Consider the following 16,379-nt stretch of genomic DNA (forward strand, 5'->3'; position numbering starts at 1 on the left):
CTTTCGGCGTCTCACATGTATGGATCTGGAATCAATAACAATTGACATTCGACCTTCATTGCATCAACCAAAGAAGAGGGGGGGGGGGGGACAACAGAAAAACAAAGAGAAACAAGAAGTCTGAAAATTCAGTGCCAGTATTCAGGTGAAACAATATCTTTTTAGTTCACCAAAAAAAATATTTTTTATTTTAATTATTTCACTGGGATGGTTGGGAAACCCCATAATTATTTTAAAAGGAAAAAACTTTGATAAAATTTGCTCATTATGCACTTATCATGTGCCACATTAAATCACTCAAAATAAAATTATCTAAATACACATATAAGTCAAGTTTCAATATTGTCTGAATCCTCTAGCATATTTTTTTAAACCTTGACGGTAATATCAAGTCTTTACCAATTAACCCAATTAAACGGAAATTCTTGTCACTTTTTAACCAATGATTACATGGCCGGACCGCTCCAAATTCTCTGGGCCCCCAAGAAGATCTGGGCTGTTGACCGACCTCACCTAAGTGGTCGCATTTGCCCTTATTATGAAATTTAGGATCCGTTAAGACCGGTAACTGTGTTTTTCACATGGAGGGGGGGGGATCATCGGTACATAATACAACAACACATCATCGGCTCCGGAGTGCCCTCTGCATCTGACATGATATTTACAGGAAATAGCTTAAACACGCTTGTAGAATCCACCATATAAACTCCGAAGCACGTGTTGTCACTCTTCTGCTCTAACTCCTACGCCTCTTATCTGGCTGGCCTTCGCTGTCTTGCCCATTAAAGCTTTCATTTTTTCAAAGCCAAATTCAGCCTTCTTTGGGGAGTTCCCAGCTTGGCCATCATGATGAGGACTGAAGTTGGCTATTGCTACTTGCTTCCAGTAAAACTTTTGCATCAGACAGCACAAAACTAACTACTATACGCCCACCTTGGTTTTTTGACGGTCCAAAACAACATTCAAGATCTTGCCAGGAACGTAAATTCTCTTTTTCACAGGGTTACCATGCAAAAACTTGGATAGTTTTTCATCCCTGCATGCCAATTCAAAGGCATCCTCCTCTGTACATGTTTCTTCAACCTGGATGGTACCCCTCGTCTTACCGTTGATCTGAACAGGGAGGACTATCGTGGAATCTTTCAAGTAAGCAGGATTTGCCTGCAATAACATGAGCGGCGTGGCCACAAATGGCTATCAATCAAATATGATACCCAAAAACAAAAATAAATTAAGGTCCAGTATGAAGACTGAACCTTAAAATATCCACTTAGCTTGACAAATTTGAAAGGAAAATTTAATTGAGAGAAGTGCATGGAAAAAAAAATTACAAAAAAAGTGTATTATTCACTTTTTGGGAGTTCATAAATTGTGACATATAATGAAAAAGCAGACGAGAACTAACATAATAAGCAATGAAAGACCGGTTTGATTTGGACACCAATTTCATACCTTAGGGAAAGGCTCATACGCTAGGGAATTTGCGTGTCCTAGCCGTGACCAAAGCTCCTCAGCTATATGCGGTGCATAAGGTGAAAGCAGCAAAACAAATGCCTCAATGACTGATCTCGGATGTTTATCCCACTGAAAATATAGGCAAGAAAAACTTCATATAATCTTAATGAGTCCCAAAAAGATGTCGTAGTCAAATACCACAGTGGGGAAGGTAATGGAAAGGAAATGGAGACAGAAGGAAGTGAAAGGAACCCTTTGCCAACCAATAATAAGAAAGCAGCATGAACATAATGAGGGACAACACAGGCATTGATTGTAATCCATGTAGTTATCCTCGCTTAGTGAAATAAGGCTTATTGTTATTGCAATAATGAACCTATGAAACTATTTACCACGCCATGAATCAACACCAAACAAGCTCTGATTCCAAGACTTTATTCCATTCAATGAAAGAAAAACTACTCATCTGTCTGTGTATTTTTAGTTACCCTTCTTTTCAAGTGAGATCAAAAACATAAATAACAAAACTAGAAACTAGGTCTAAAACACCCGACCTTAATACCCCTCTCTGCTGCCAGAACAATGTAAAAAAATGATCCAATCAAAATGTTGAGAAAGTCAGAAAGATATCAAAGAAAATAACTTGAAAATAAGATACCTTATAGGCCACATTCAAGAACTCCATCATTGCTGAAATTCCTGTGTTGAATCGTGTGCCCTCAATTTCCTCTGTTACCTGCGCGCTGAAATTGAACTCTTAGGCCAAATGTCCTAATTGAATTGGTAAATTGCATATTAAGATGTTGACCTTAGCAATGCATTTATGAAGAGATCGAAGTTGTTCCACAGTAGGCTCCTCATCAACTGCTAAAGTTCCATCCTTGAATGTGCCATTAGTCAAAGGAGAGCCAACAATGAGCCTCCATGTTCGTCCCAAGAATCTATGTACACCTTCAATACCGCTTGTACTCCAAGTTTTTGAGTCTCTTGGGGAAGGTTAAAGAAAGAAACAATAGGAAGAATGATATCAGATTAAAAAAAGAAGAGAAGGATCGCTTTAACTCAAGACTCAATCTCATATCATTCCAACGTCACAAGTAAAATTATATGGTCAACTCACCTTAATGGGCCCATGAACATTTCATATAAGCGGAGAGAATCTGCACCATACTCAGAAACAACATCATCAGGATTAATTACGTTTCCCCTACTTTTGCTCATTTTATATGCACGAGCAATTAAACGTATGTGAGGGTTATCTTTCAAGACAAAAGAATCGCCAGATTTCATGACCTGCGTCAGCAGAAAACATACACATGTCAAAATAAATAATTTTTGGGCTTATTACTACAGCAACGTTTATTGAGATAACCATTAAGATGGAACACCAAAACCAGTGCGAGAAACCTTTTCCTCAGGAACTTTTTCTAAATTATTTTCACCCAATGATGGATCAGCAGATATCAAATTCCCATCTTCATCCCTGCAAGCCATATATTGAACCTGCCAATCAAGCCATCAGAAACTAGTGATAATGAAATTTTTTCCCTCTTGTTTTCAAACAGAAATAGCCGTACTTCACCGAGGATAAGCCCCTGATTTATAACACATTGGAAGGGTTCCTTGGTGGATACAACACCAATGTCATGGAGAACCTGAAATAGAATATTGAATCAAATCAGCACATATTGCAGCAGCGTAGAATACTTTAAAGAGTACTAGATACCTTATCTTACTCGTTTATTTCATCTCAGGGTAAGTGGGTAACCTTTTGGTCCGGAAGAGAGAGACAGAGGGAAGAAAGAGAGAACTACTAGTCCAAAAGAGAGCATGAAGGCTTATAACCAAAGAAAGGAAGTAACGAGGTAAAAGGGGGAACTCAAGATAAAAAGATGACAAACAGTCTGAGAGTACTTGGAAAACTGGAAAAGAGTATATGAAGGGGAGAGACTGAAGATGTAGACAAGAATTTGGGTTGGAGAGGGCTAGCTTCTCAAAATCTAGTACCTGGCTGCTGCCATTGTCATTTTATTCAGTTCTTTTGTTCCGTTGGGTCCTGTCATGTGTTGTTCATTGGTTGCTTTACTGTCACATCTTTTTCTATGTTCTTCGTTAAGTAACCTTTACCTAGCATTCATCTTTTGGTTTTTGTGGTTTATGCCTGTGACTGATCTGGATTAGTGTAGCTGAAGTGTGTTTTTGGGTCGTATTTGAGTGAACAATGTTTACACTGGTGCCTGAGTCTGTGTGAGGAATACGTTTTCAATATCAGTATCTGTGTGTTCTTTAGGCAATTCAGCAGGGTAAAAAAAGGTCCCTATCAGATATATTCTATGCAGAGATTAAACTTAGTGAGGCAGAGTGAAACAAGTCACAAAACAATCTGACATAAAATACAAACCTTGTGCCAGAATCTAGCATACAGTAAATGAAGAACCGCATGCTCAGCACCACCAACATAAACATCAACTGGGCTCCAATACCTGTAGAAATGGTAAAATTTGAAAACCCAAATGATCTAATCATTCAGAAAATGTAGACGTCTATAAAGAATCAAGGAGCAAATGGGAAAACCAAACATGAACAGCTGAAGATTTACCTTTCTTTTGTCTTGTCAACCAATTCTTTGGAGTTCTTAGGGTCCATAAATCTCAAATAGTACCTAGACAAAATAAAAGAAAACTAAAATACAAACACATGGAAATATAATTCAATACCATCTAAGATATGAGAGTCTTAAACTTTAAAACAAAAATTAAAAACAATTATAAGAAGATATCTACGGTTAGTCTCACATCAGAATCCTTTCCACAATAATTGATTGAAGGGTAAAAAATCACAACTTCAGTTTTCTGTTGTATCTAATGCATAGGAAATCCTGAATCTAGAAAACTAAGCCACCGAAAGATTTTGCAGAAATGAATCTATATCTGGAACAGCCAATTTTGTAATAACAGCCTATATACCAGCAGACATACTCTATAAACATTTTAGTTGTTGTCACTATTTTCAATGAATGATCCAGAACAGAATTAGTTAGAAATAGGAAAATCTTGAACAGAAAGGCAGAGAATCAATAAAGAGATTCAAATAGAGATGATCAAAGACTGGGCTTTAGGTCTCAATTTAATTATAAAGGGGCCTCAAAACGAAAGCCAACAAGATCCTATATAAAATGAAGCCCAACCCGCAGTAAAGCATATTTCAAATCAAGAGAAAATCAAGCTAATGAAGATTAAAAGCCATACCAGCATGAACCAGCCCACTGTGGCATAGTGTTTGTTTCTCGAGTAGCGGGTCTTCCAGATAAAGTATCTCTAGTCTTAATCTGACGCAATGAATAAAAAAATTACAACACAGGACAAAATCAGATTAAAAAAACAGACAAACAAAGAAAACAAATGCGAACAGAATACCCAGATTAAGAAAATAATGACTTGTGTCATACTTAGAAGAACTGAAAATGAAAAATAGAGCCAAAATATTCTTAAATCACTTTAATTCCTCCAGAGATCAGACATTACACAAATGCCATGCCGTTTCCAATTTAACCAAGCATGGTATACGATTTTGTCACAGCTTGCTTGCTATTAGTCAATGACATTAAGGGATGATATCGCAGAATGATCCTAGTTCAGAAATTATTTAGTCTACAGATAAGTAGGTAAGGACAGCTGCAAAAGAACTCGCTTAAACATCAGAAAGGAATCCAGGTGTGAGTATAGCTTTCTCTTCATGTTACAATTTAGTGAATGCATAAAAAAGCTTTAACTTTTCGAAAGACCACTCTAAAGCTCAATCTCTTTTTTTAGCCATGCTAACTGAAATCAGAAACAATATAAGAGTAGATTCAGTCTATGTTAATATCTGGCAAATTGTCAGTGGACTGGGCTGTTTACATGCGTGGCCTAAACAACAAGACATTAGGCGTGATCATCATTTTATTGTGTGCTATTCTTAAATCATAAGAATTTGTAATAAGAAGATCCTCTAACTCGAGAAATCATAAGAATTGACATTCTGAATAATAAAATTTAAGTCTTAAACTGCCATGATAAAGACATAACGAGGGTGGAATATAAAAATACCACCCAAAAAAAAGAAAGAAAGCAAAATCGGAATACAGGCAAAAAGCATTTATTGGTTGTATCCATACCCAAGAAGCAGCCTTGGCCAGTGGAGGGTCCCCTGTTCCAGTGGGAGTGAAGTCATCCAATTCAGGCAGCATAAGAGGCAGTTCAGTCTCATTAAGTGGAACTGTCTCCCCAGTATCATCTAAGAAAATGACAGGGATAGGTTCACCCCAATAACGTTGCCGAGCAAAAAGCCAGTCCCTTAACTTGTAGTTTACCTGTAAAGGAGAAACAACATAATTTATACTTTACATGCCATCAAGAACCCCATTTCAAACAAATATGTTAAGATTAAATTGAGATCAAACCTTTCTCTTTCCATTTCCAGTTTTCTCTGCCCACTCAATGACTTTTAAAGCAGCATTTTGGCTGGATAAGCCATTAATGTCAAGTCCCACCATCTCATTTGATGAATTTACAATAGTTCCTTCACCTGAAAAAGCCTTTCCAGACTCAATGGTACCTTTATCATCTGGCGATACGACCCAATGAACTGGAACACCGTGTTTCAAAGCAAAGTCATAATCCCGAGAGTCATGTGCAGGCACGGCCATAATTGCTCCTGTTCCATAACTGCACCATTGAAAACATTTATATGTTGGTCTCATATGAGTTTACCAAATATAATTCACGAATCTTATCTGCATAGCATGCTGAGCAGTTAATAAATGCATTTTGCAAAGTTTCATTCACGAAGTGGCATCCTAAGCACATGAACTAGCTCAATGAAATTTCAAGAATACTATAGAAAAGGGTTTTTATAGACACAAATACCTCCCCAATACATAATCTGCCACCCATATCGGAATGGCTTCCCCATTTGCAGGATTTCTTGCATAACAACCCGTAAAGACTCCAGTCTTCTCCTTCTGAAGCTCAGTCCTCTCAAGGTCACTTTTCCTTGAGGCAAGGTCCTTGTACTCCTCCACCTGTAGCCAATAAATTTCCCTCTTATGAATACCCATGATGTGAAACTCTGATAAGAGTGGAAAATGAGAAAAGAATGACTTACATATTTGCTCTGGGCTGTGGAAACTAATGATGACAATAAAGAATACTCTGGTGCAACAACCAAGTAACTGAACACAATCAATGAGAACGTGAAATATTTAAAAGTTACTTTACAGAGTTGTTCACATTTCAGATAATAGTAAAATTTATATAAATCAACAGAAGATTGGATAGAAAGATACGTTGCTCCAAAGATTGTATCTGGCCTCGTAGTATAGACAATAATCTTTATGTCTCTCTTCTTTCCATCACTATCCAGAACACAAAATTCCAGCTCAGCCCCTTCTGACCTCCCTATCCAATTTCTTTGCATTTCCTTTACACTTTCAGGCCAATCAAGGTCATCTAAATCTTGAAGAAGACGATCAGCATAGGCAGTGATCTTGAGCATCCATTGCCGCATTGGCTGCTTGTTAATAAACAACGACACTGTATAGATTATGAAACTATTCAAAAAAGGAAGACGAGATAATTGCCAAAGGATTCAGCAAGAAAATAGGTATGCCATCAAACACACCTTTCTTATCACAGGATGACCGCCCCTCTCGCTAACACCATCCACCACCTCCTCATTGGCTAACACAGTGCCTAGAGCAGGGCACCAATTGACAGGCACTTCAGCCTGTATATATGATAGGAACACCATTAGATCTTCGTAGGTCAGCATTATAGACAGCAACAGCTTTATAAGCTATCTTAAACTCAACCTGATATGCTAGTCCTCTCTTTAACAGCTGAAGAAAGATCCATTGAGTCCATTTGTAATAATCAGGGTCTGTGGTAGATATTTCACGATCCCAGTCGTATGAAAAGCCTAATGATCTTAGCTGTAAGACAAAAGAAGACATAAAAATCAGCAATGCTTATCATCAGAGTAGAGCTTAAGACTATTTGAATGATGATACTGATCATTTCAATCAGAAGCAGTAGTCAGACTCAGCTGGGGGGGGGGGGGAACCGGTGGTGCAACATGCAAAGTAAAGCTTCTTTCTTCAGATAATCACCGAACCAAACATATGAGAAGCTATTCTCCTCACTTCAACTGGAGTACCGTCACAATTCTTTCTAGAAATTAGAAGTTTTTTTTACCAAATATACCATGCAACAATCCCCAGATAGAAGCGAGCAAAGCAAACCACAAAGAATAAAAATGAAGATGTTAACAGTGTCCTGGGTATTTTACTTCTCCGATCTTTGTTAGAAGCCCTTGATTCTCTCCCTGATTCTCTCCCTTTATTCTCTCCATGATTTACCCATGATTCTAGCTAGACAATGAATTCCTGATTACTTGTGATATTGCAATATCTTTCATTTATTACTGATTGATTGTAACCGGTAGTATGAGACTCTATATATTGTACCCACATCATATGAAATAATATGGCAGAGTGAATTTTCAATACTCTTTAAGCATGGTATCAGAGCGTGTGAACTTGGAAAGGGTCCTAGAGAGTCTGCCGTGAGCCAGAGAGAGAGAGACGGCGAGGAGAGAGAGAGAGAGTGAGTGAGGCGTCCTCAAAACTGGAACCAGAAGTGGTCCGTGGACGACACCACCCCTCCAGGCCTCACCGGCGTCCCCAGATCGGCGCGTCCCCAGAAGCCGACGTCCAACGGAGCTGCGCGTGACCCTCACGCGCCGTTACAAGCTCCGCGCGTGAATCCCACGCGCCGCCACTGTACCAGCGCGTGCCGCCCACGCGCCGCCGCCAGAGACCTCCAGTACCTCCCAGAGACCCAGAAGATGGATAACCCAGAATTCCCACCACTTTTTGGGTCTGTTCGCAATATTCCAAGGGTTCTCATGTCCGGTACATCTTCAAATACTCAAGCTACTCCTTCTTCACCGGTGGTTACTCCTTCTTCAGATCTGACAGTAGCCGCTGAACCTCAAGCTATGGGGGTAGCCCACAAACTTAATGGAAGCAATTATCTCCAATGGTCTCAAAGTGTATTAATGTATCTGCGTGGGAAGCGTAAGGAGAAGTATATCAATGGAGAAGCAACACAACCTTCGCATAATGATCCCAAATTTGATACCTGGTTCGCTGAAAATAATCAGGTGATGTCTTGGTTGTGCAATTCAATGACTCTCGAAATCAGTGAAGGATACCTTCTTGCAAGTACAGCCAAGGAAATCTGGGATGCTGCTAAGCGGACCTACTCTACCCTCGATAACACTGCAGCCTTATTAGATCTAAAGAGGCAGCTCAAAGATCTGAAACAAGGCAACTTAACTGTGACTCAATACTACAGTACGTTGACAAAGATATGGCAGCAATTGGACCTCTTTGAAGTACATCCTTGGAAGGATATGGATGATGCTAATTACTACAGACAATTGGTGGAAAGAGGACGAACATATGACTTTCTGTTGGGCCTGAATGATGTTTTTGAAGAAGTGAGAGGGAGAATTATGGGACTGAAGCCGCTGCCATCCCTATTTGAAGTCTTCAGTATGGTTAAGTTCGAAGAAAGCCGAAGACACCTCACTCAAGGCAGCCTGACCGCAGCAGAGGGCTCGGCATTGGTGACGAGGGGGTTCCAGACATCAGAGGGCCCTGAGAAGAAAGGGAACAAGTGGTGCAACCACTGTAACAAGAGAGGCCACACCAGAGATGAATGCTGGAAACTACATGGGAAACCAACTCAAGGGAAACAGAAACAACGGGAAGATAGAAGGAGCCACCACACCTCCTCTGAAGAAAAAGGTGATGATGGAGACCAATTGACCAGAGAAGAGCTTCAAATGCTTCGTAAGATACTTGAAAAACAAAACAAATCAAAATCTGTTCCCAACGTGAACTTGATACAGTCAGGTAATTCCATTATAGCCCTCAATGCAATGATAACTAGTGATGAGACTTGGATTGTTGACTCCGGTGCTACAGATCACATGACTGGTAATAAGTCCTTCTTCAAAACCCTCAAATATTGCCATGAGAACCTTAGAGTAAAAGTGGCAACTGGACTGTATACTAAAGTTGAGGGTGTTGGCAGTGTGGCTCTATCTGAAGATCTGGAAATCCATAATGTTTTGTTTGTCCCTGCTCTTACTTGCAATCTTATTTCTGTGAGCAAATTAACTAAAGGGAAAGCATGTCGGGTGATATTTGATGATGTTAAATGTGTTTTTCAGGATTCGACCTCGGGGAGGAAGATTTTGACTGCTAAAGAATGGGATGGACTCTACTACTTTGAAGGAAAGGATATGAAGACAGCAGGAGCAAAGAAAGCTATGGTTAGCTCCAACTCTCAGAATAAAAATGTAATGTTGTGGCATCAAAGATTAGGCCACCCCAGCTTTGATTATATGAAGCATGTGTTTCCAACTTTATTCAATAAAAATTCTTCTCCTTTCCAATGTGAAACGTGTCAAATTGCTAAACAAACTCGCGCCTCTTATCCCAAACATACTTACAAACCTTCTACCCCGTTCACAATGATCCATACCGACATTTGGGGACCAGCCAAAACCAACACCCGAACAGGCACAAAGTGGTTTATCACATTCATAGATGATCACACCCGGGTCACATGGGTTTACCTTATGAAAGAGAAATCCGAAGCCCTACAAATTTTCAAAAACTTTTACTCGTTTGTGAGAACCCAATTCCAAACTACCATCAAAGTCCTGAGAAGTGACAATGCCAAAGAGTATGTGAGTGGAGCCTTTAGGGAATTTCTTGAGCAGGAGGGAATCCATCACCAAACCTCATGTGTTTATACTCCTCAACAAAATGGAGTTGCTGAGCGAAAGAATAGACACCTTTTGGAAGTGACCCGAGCTATTATGATGGAAAGAAATGTTCCAAATCTGTTTTGGGGAGATGCTGTACTAACCGCAGCCTATCTTATCAACCGCATGGCCTCTAAAATTCTCCACTTTAGTACCCCTATTCAAAAGCTCCTCGAGACTTACCCCACTTCACCTATCATCAATACCATCCCTCAAAAGGTCTTTGGGTGTGTCGTCTTTGTCCATAAACATGATGGAGGCAAACTAGGTGCTAGAGCAGAAAAATGCATTTTCCTCGGGTATTCCTCCACCAAAAAGGGGTACAAGTGTTATTGTCCCACCACCAGAAAACTTATAATCTCCAAAGACACAGTCTTTTATGAGGATGATGCTTACTATCCCAAATTACCCATTCAGGGGGAGCACTATGGAGTAGAATGGCTAATTACATCCGAACCTATAACCATACCGCCTCAAGACAACATCCCTGAACCGGAAACGGAACCAAAAACCCCTACTACTACACCTTCTCCAGAACACCAAAACTCCACAAACATCCCTCACCCAATGGAAACCAATGCTGAAATTGATGCAGGGGTGACAGAGCACTCAAGTCCTCAATCAGGTGAACAGGACAGTAGTAGTAGGGTTCCTTCCATTCCAAGGCAGCAACATGATTCCAATCCGGAGTTGGATCCTGAAGAACTGGGATGGCCTATTGCACTTAGAAAGGGGGTAAGATCGTGTACTCAACATCCTATTCAAAAATTTGTCTCCTATGGCAATTTATCTGCGAGAATGCAAACTTTTGTAGTGAATAGCTCACAGGTGAAAATTCCAGAAACATTTCAACAGGCTGTAACAGATCCTAATTGGAAACATGCTGCATATGAGGAGTTGAGAGCCTTGAAGGAGAATAACACGTGGGATATCACCACACTTCCTAAAGGCAAGAAAGCAGTGGGTTGCAGGTGGATCTTCACCCCTAAATTCAATCCTGATGGCAGCATCAACAAGTACAAAGGAAGATTAGTTGCCAAAGGGTACACCCAAACCTATGGGATTGATTATCAAGAAACGTTTGCTCCTGTGGCAAAATTCAACACCATCCAGGTACTCCTGTCCCTAGCTGCCAACCTTGATTGGCCCCTACATCAACTAGATGTGAAGAATGCTTTCCTAAATGGAGATTTGGAGGAGGAAGTGTACATGGAAATTCCAGATGGAGTAATAGCTCCGCCCAACTCAGTTTGCAAATTGAAGAAATCATTATATGGCCTGAAACAATCTCCACGAGCATGGTTCGACAGGTTTGCCAAAGCGATCAAAAGGTTTGGCTACATTCAAGGACAAGCTGATCACACTCTTTTCGTCAAACACAGTGATGGAAAGGTAACGATCCTAATTGTGTATGTGGATGATATAGTCATAACTGGCAGTGATGAGGTTTCTATCTCCCACCTCAAGAAGGCCCTGGCTAGGGAATTCCAAGTGAAGGATCTAGGCCAAATGAAGTACTTTCTTGGAATGGAGGTTGCTAGATCCAAAAAGGGTATAAGTGTGTCTCAACGAAAGTACACACTGGACTTACTCCACGAAACAGGAATACTTGGGGCTAAACCTAGTGAGACTCCTATGGAAGAGTCATGCAATCTGGAAGTGAAACCAAAAGGGACACCAGTTAACTCAGAAAGGTACAGAAGACTTGTGGGCAAACTAATCTACTTGACTCATACAAGGCCTGACATTAGTTATGCAGTTGGAGTGGTAAGCCAATTTATGCATCAACCCCAGGAAGAACACATGGAAGCAGTATACAGAATCCTCACCTACCTCAAACTCAACCCTGGAAGAGGACTATTCTTTAAAAAGGGGAGTACAAGGAGCATCGAGGTCTACACTGATGCAGATCATGGGAGAGCTGTGGATAACAGAAGATCTGTCACAGGATACTGTACTTATGTTTGGGGAAACTTAGTCACTTGGCGAAGCAAGAAACAGACAGTAGTCTCAAGAAGCAGTGCTGAGGCTGAGCTAAGAGCTGTAGCCCTGGGGGTATGTGAAGGAATGTGGGTGATTAGACTTCTGAAGGAATTGCGAATCTCCTATGAAGGACCTATGAATCTCTGGTGTGACAATCAAGCCAGCATTGAAATGACCAAAAATCCTGTATATCACGACCGAACAAAGCATGTTGACATTGATCGGCACTTCATCAAAGAAAAGGTCGAGGATGGCATCATTAACTTGAACTATGTGCGTTCAACTGATCAGATTGCTGACATCATGACCAAACCGTTAGCCAGAGTCAAGTTTGAAGGGCTTCGAAGCAAGCTGGGAATGGTTGACATCTACTCTCCAGCTTGAGGGGGAGTGTTAGAAGCCCTTGATTCTCTCCCTGATTCTCTCCCTTTATTCTCTCCATGATTTACCCATGATTCTAGCTAGACAATGAATTCCTGATTACTTGTGATATTGCAATATCTTTCATTTATTACTGATTGATTGTAACCGGTAGTATGAGACTCTATATATTGTACCCACATCATATGAAATAATATGGCAGAGTGAATTTTCAATACTCTTTAAGCAATCTTCTTAATAAATCTTCTAAAGTAAAATTAAAAGCATGACTTCTCTTGGTGAGAGTTAACACTGTCCCATCATCATTCATTAATTTGATAAAATTACCTGAGAACGAAAGCGATTAATGTTCCTCATCGTAGTGATCTTTGGGTGAGTTCCCGTCTGAAATACAGACAGACAATTAAACCGAAGTTAAAAATTGTCACGATATCCCTAAACAACATAAGTCAGAGGCCAGACCCAAAAAACAAACCTGAATAGCAAATTGTTCAGCAGGAAGCCCAAAGGCATCCCATCCCATTGGATGCAACACATTGTATCCCTGCATGCGTTTATATCTAGCTAGAATATCCGTGGCAGTATATCCCAGGGGATGCCCAACATGTAGCCCAGTTCCGCTACAAAAAATAGTTCAACAAAATGATGAACAGTGATTAAATGGGTAGAACCAATTATGGACACGAAAGCATACTCAAATCCCATTAAATGAGACAACCCTGACATCCTAAATAGAAAATTGATAGCAGAAACTGCTAGTAATGTTAAGTAGGGGAGGGACCTGGGATACGGGAACATGTCAAGTACATAGTATTTAGGTTTGGAGGTATCGATATCATCATCTGGGGTTCGAAAAGTTTTGTTCTCCTCCCAAAAACGCTGCCACTTAGGCTCAATCTCATGGAAAGGGTAAGGCTTATTCACCACTGGCTGTTTCGGCTTCTGATACTCCACTTCACTGGCTCCCCCAGTCACCGAGTTCCTAACACAAGTACCATAACTAAAGCTCCTATCGCACAATCTAAGCCCAAAGTGACTACTTTTAGTCGTTGAAACGGTGAAATTTCGAGAACGAAGCCGCTTTGTAGGAAAAGGAAATGCAAGTGAGTGAAGCGGAAGGGGCTGAAATTGAAGCAACTGAAGCTGTGCATGAGTATGCATGAGCTGGGCGTGCATTTCGCATGAGATGCAGAGAAGAGCGAGACAACCAGTGGCCGAGAACACAAGATAACAGGAAGATGATGGCGCTAACAAGTAACGTCCGAAGTTTTTTCGGGGGAAAAAAATGGATTGGGCTGAATAACGAGAGATTGAGCCGGCTGGTGTTTAAACAGATCAGGTTGGTTTGGATTAGCGCTGAAAAAACTAATTTATTTTTAATTTGATTTTTTGAAAAGTAATATTGAATAAAAGTTAGATTGGATGGTATTATTTGTATTTAGATTGATTTTTATAAAGTTAGTTTGTAAAGTGAAAAAGTTATTTGAATTATGATTAAATAAGTAAGTTTAATAACCAAAATGGTTATAATTTTTATTAAAGGGTTAATATAATTTTTGATCCTTCAAATTTACTCTCATTCTAATTTTAGTTCCTCAAGTTTTAAACTATAAGTTTTGGTCCTTTAAAAAGCAAAATGGTCTAAGTTTTTATTGGATTATACGAACTAATGTTTTAAATGAAAAGAAACTTAATAGACTAAAACATATGGTTTGAAAATTTAGAGACTAGAATCAAAAGAAAGATAAACTTAAAGGATCAAAATTTATATTAACCCTTCATTTAATAATGAGAAATGATTAAAAATATGAATTTAAAAAATATAATAATTTAAAATTATTATGATATGAAAAAGTTATATTTACTTAATAAAATATATTTAAATTAGAAATCATATTAATGTGAAAATTTTTGAACTAAATAATATTACATAATTAATTGGATGATATACTCGGTATAATTTATGTAAATATAGAATAAAAACTAATATTAAAAATTAAAAATATTATAACAACTGTTAAAAATTGTTTTAGAATATTAAAACAAATAACACATTGATTGGAAAGTACAAAGAATATATAGAGAGAAGTATAAGAACAACATAGACATAAAGGTAAAAATGTCTTTTAATTTCAAAAGTTACTTTTGCATAAATCATAAATAAATTTTAGATACTTTTGCAATCATGTTTAAAAAGTAGCTTTTAACCTATAAATTAGATTAGTCAAAAGTTATAACAAATAGCTCTCAAATTTATAAACTAATTTATTATACTCATACGTTATTTTTTCCCCTCCAAAACGTTATGCCAAACAGACTGTCAATCAGCATGACGATATGTACATCAAATTATTGAGATTGGGTTCTCTGATATACTCTCTAATTTCTTTTATAATACTCAATATTTTAAATATTTTTCTAATTAGATTCTATATAAACACCCACACCCTTTTCAGCCCCATTTCTTTCTCCAACACTCCCGCTGAAGTTGGAAAAAAAATAATTATAATTAATTCTATTACATTAGTTTTACAATAATTATCAAAAATTGGCCAAATGAATCATTGCTTCTCTCAACAAAACCCAATAAACAATAGAATATTTCTTTTCATTTCATTCTACCCCATTCCCGCTTAACAGCTCGCCTCAGCAAAATGGGAAGGCATAATAATCCTATCATTAGTTTAGTTTTATTTAAAAAATTAATTTAAATTTTCAAAATTTATGAGTGTTTTGAAAAAGATGTATCCCAATAAAAGTGCCCAATATTAAGGCTAATTAGTTTTTTTTTTTTGAGCTTGTAAGGTTAATTAGTTGAGATATACATGATCAAATAGTTAAAATCCTACAAGGATTCTCTGCTTAAAAAATTCTATAAGAAGATGGGGGTTGAGATAAAGGCATCCATGATATAGGTGGCTGATTTATTCTTTATGGCTTTTGGGTTTGGGCACACTATTGAGTAATGAGCATATAAGGAGAAGGCTAGCTGAAGGTAAATTAAGAAGGAAACAATCAAGACATGTCTTCTCTTATCAAAGAAGAAATCAAAAGAGATAGTCCAAAGTAGATGTTGAAGAATAGTCAAGTATGTGTCTGGTATTTAAAAAATAGTGGACATGAATATCAAGGTCTATGGTGTCTTCCTGAAAGAGATCTCAGTTTGAGGAGGACATTGACACCATGCAAGAAAAATTCAAAAGGGAAAATAAAGGGGAAGAAGAAATAGCGAAATGAAAATCTTCCCTAATAGTAATAAGAAGGAAAGCTTTGAAGTTTAAGAGTTGAATTATGATGCACAAATTAATTGGTGATGGTCCATGGAAAGCTTCAGGATTAACATGCCTTCGTGGTATACAAATGTAGAGGAAGCCATGATTGGAATCAAAGTTCAATTTGAAGGACATGAAGGTTTTGCACGAGGGAAGTCAATCTACTATCTCTCAGTTTGACATTTTGTTTGTATGAAATTGATTTGCAAGAACAAGATTGAGAAACCCAATTGGGGATTTTTAGCATATATTAACCCTTTGCTTTAGTTTTTCAACAATTTAGCAGACTGAAAGGTTCTCTTGAAATTTCAACATCCTTCTATTTGCTACTGGCTTTTAGTTTTATGTAATGTGTTTTAGGTATTACAAAATCTAGGTTCCATCCCAACATCATGATCAAGTACACCT

At 38.5% G+C, this 16,379-nt stretch overlaps 1 protein-coding gene across 1 annotated transcript; it reads right to left on the minus strand.

Moving 5' to 3' along the window:
• Positions 1 to 267: 267 nt before the first annotated feature.
• Positions 268 to 13,929, minus strand: LOC114714638 (leucine--tRNA ligase, chloroplastic/mitochondrial). Its single transcript, XM_028899392.1, has 20 exons — positions 13,481 to 13,929; positions 13,175 to 13,319; positions 13,027 to 13,083; positions 7,307 to 7,426; positions 7,117 to 7,221; positions 6,782 to 7,005; positions 6,601 to 6,667; positions 6,363 to 6,517; positions 5,897 to 6,161; positions 5,612 to 5,806; positions 4,704 to 4,783; positions 4,055 to 4,117; positions 3,857 to 3,938; positions 3,033 to 3,110; positions 2,863 to 2,958; positions 2,576 to 2,748; positions 2,264 to 2,441; positions 2,114 to 2,191; positions 1,453 to 1,584; positions 268 to 1,161 (listed from the first exon to the last, which is right to left on the minus strand). The coding sequence occupies exons 1-20, from the start codon at positions 13,873 to 13,875 to the stop codon at positions 922 to 924; spliced, it is 2,928 nt and encodes a 975-aa protein (XP_028755225.1). The 5' UTR covers positions 13,876 to 13,929; the 3' UTR covers positions 268 to 921.
• Between the last annotated feature and the right edge of the window lie 2,450 nt (positions 13,930 to 16,379).

The sequence above is a fragment of the Neltuma alba genome, unplaced genomic scaffold (assembly GCF_004799145.2).
Source record: "Neltuma alba isolate B1F8T4 unplaced genomic scaffold, ASM479914v2 tig00011524_pilon, whole genome shotgun sequence".
NCBI classification, from domain to species: Eukaryota; Viridiplantae; Streptophyta; class Magnoliopsida; order Fabales; family Fabaceae; genus Neltuma; species Neltuma alba.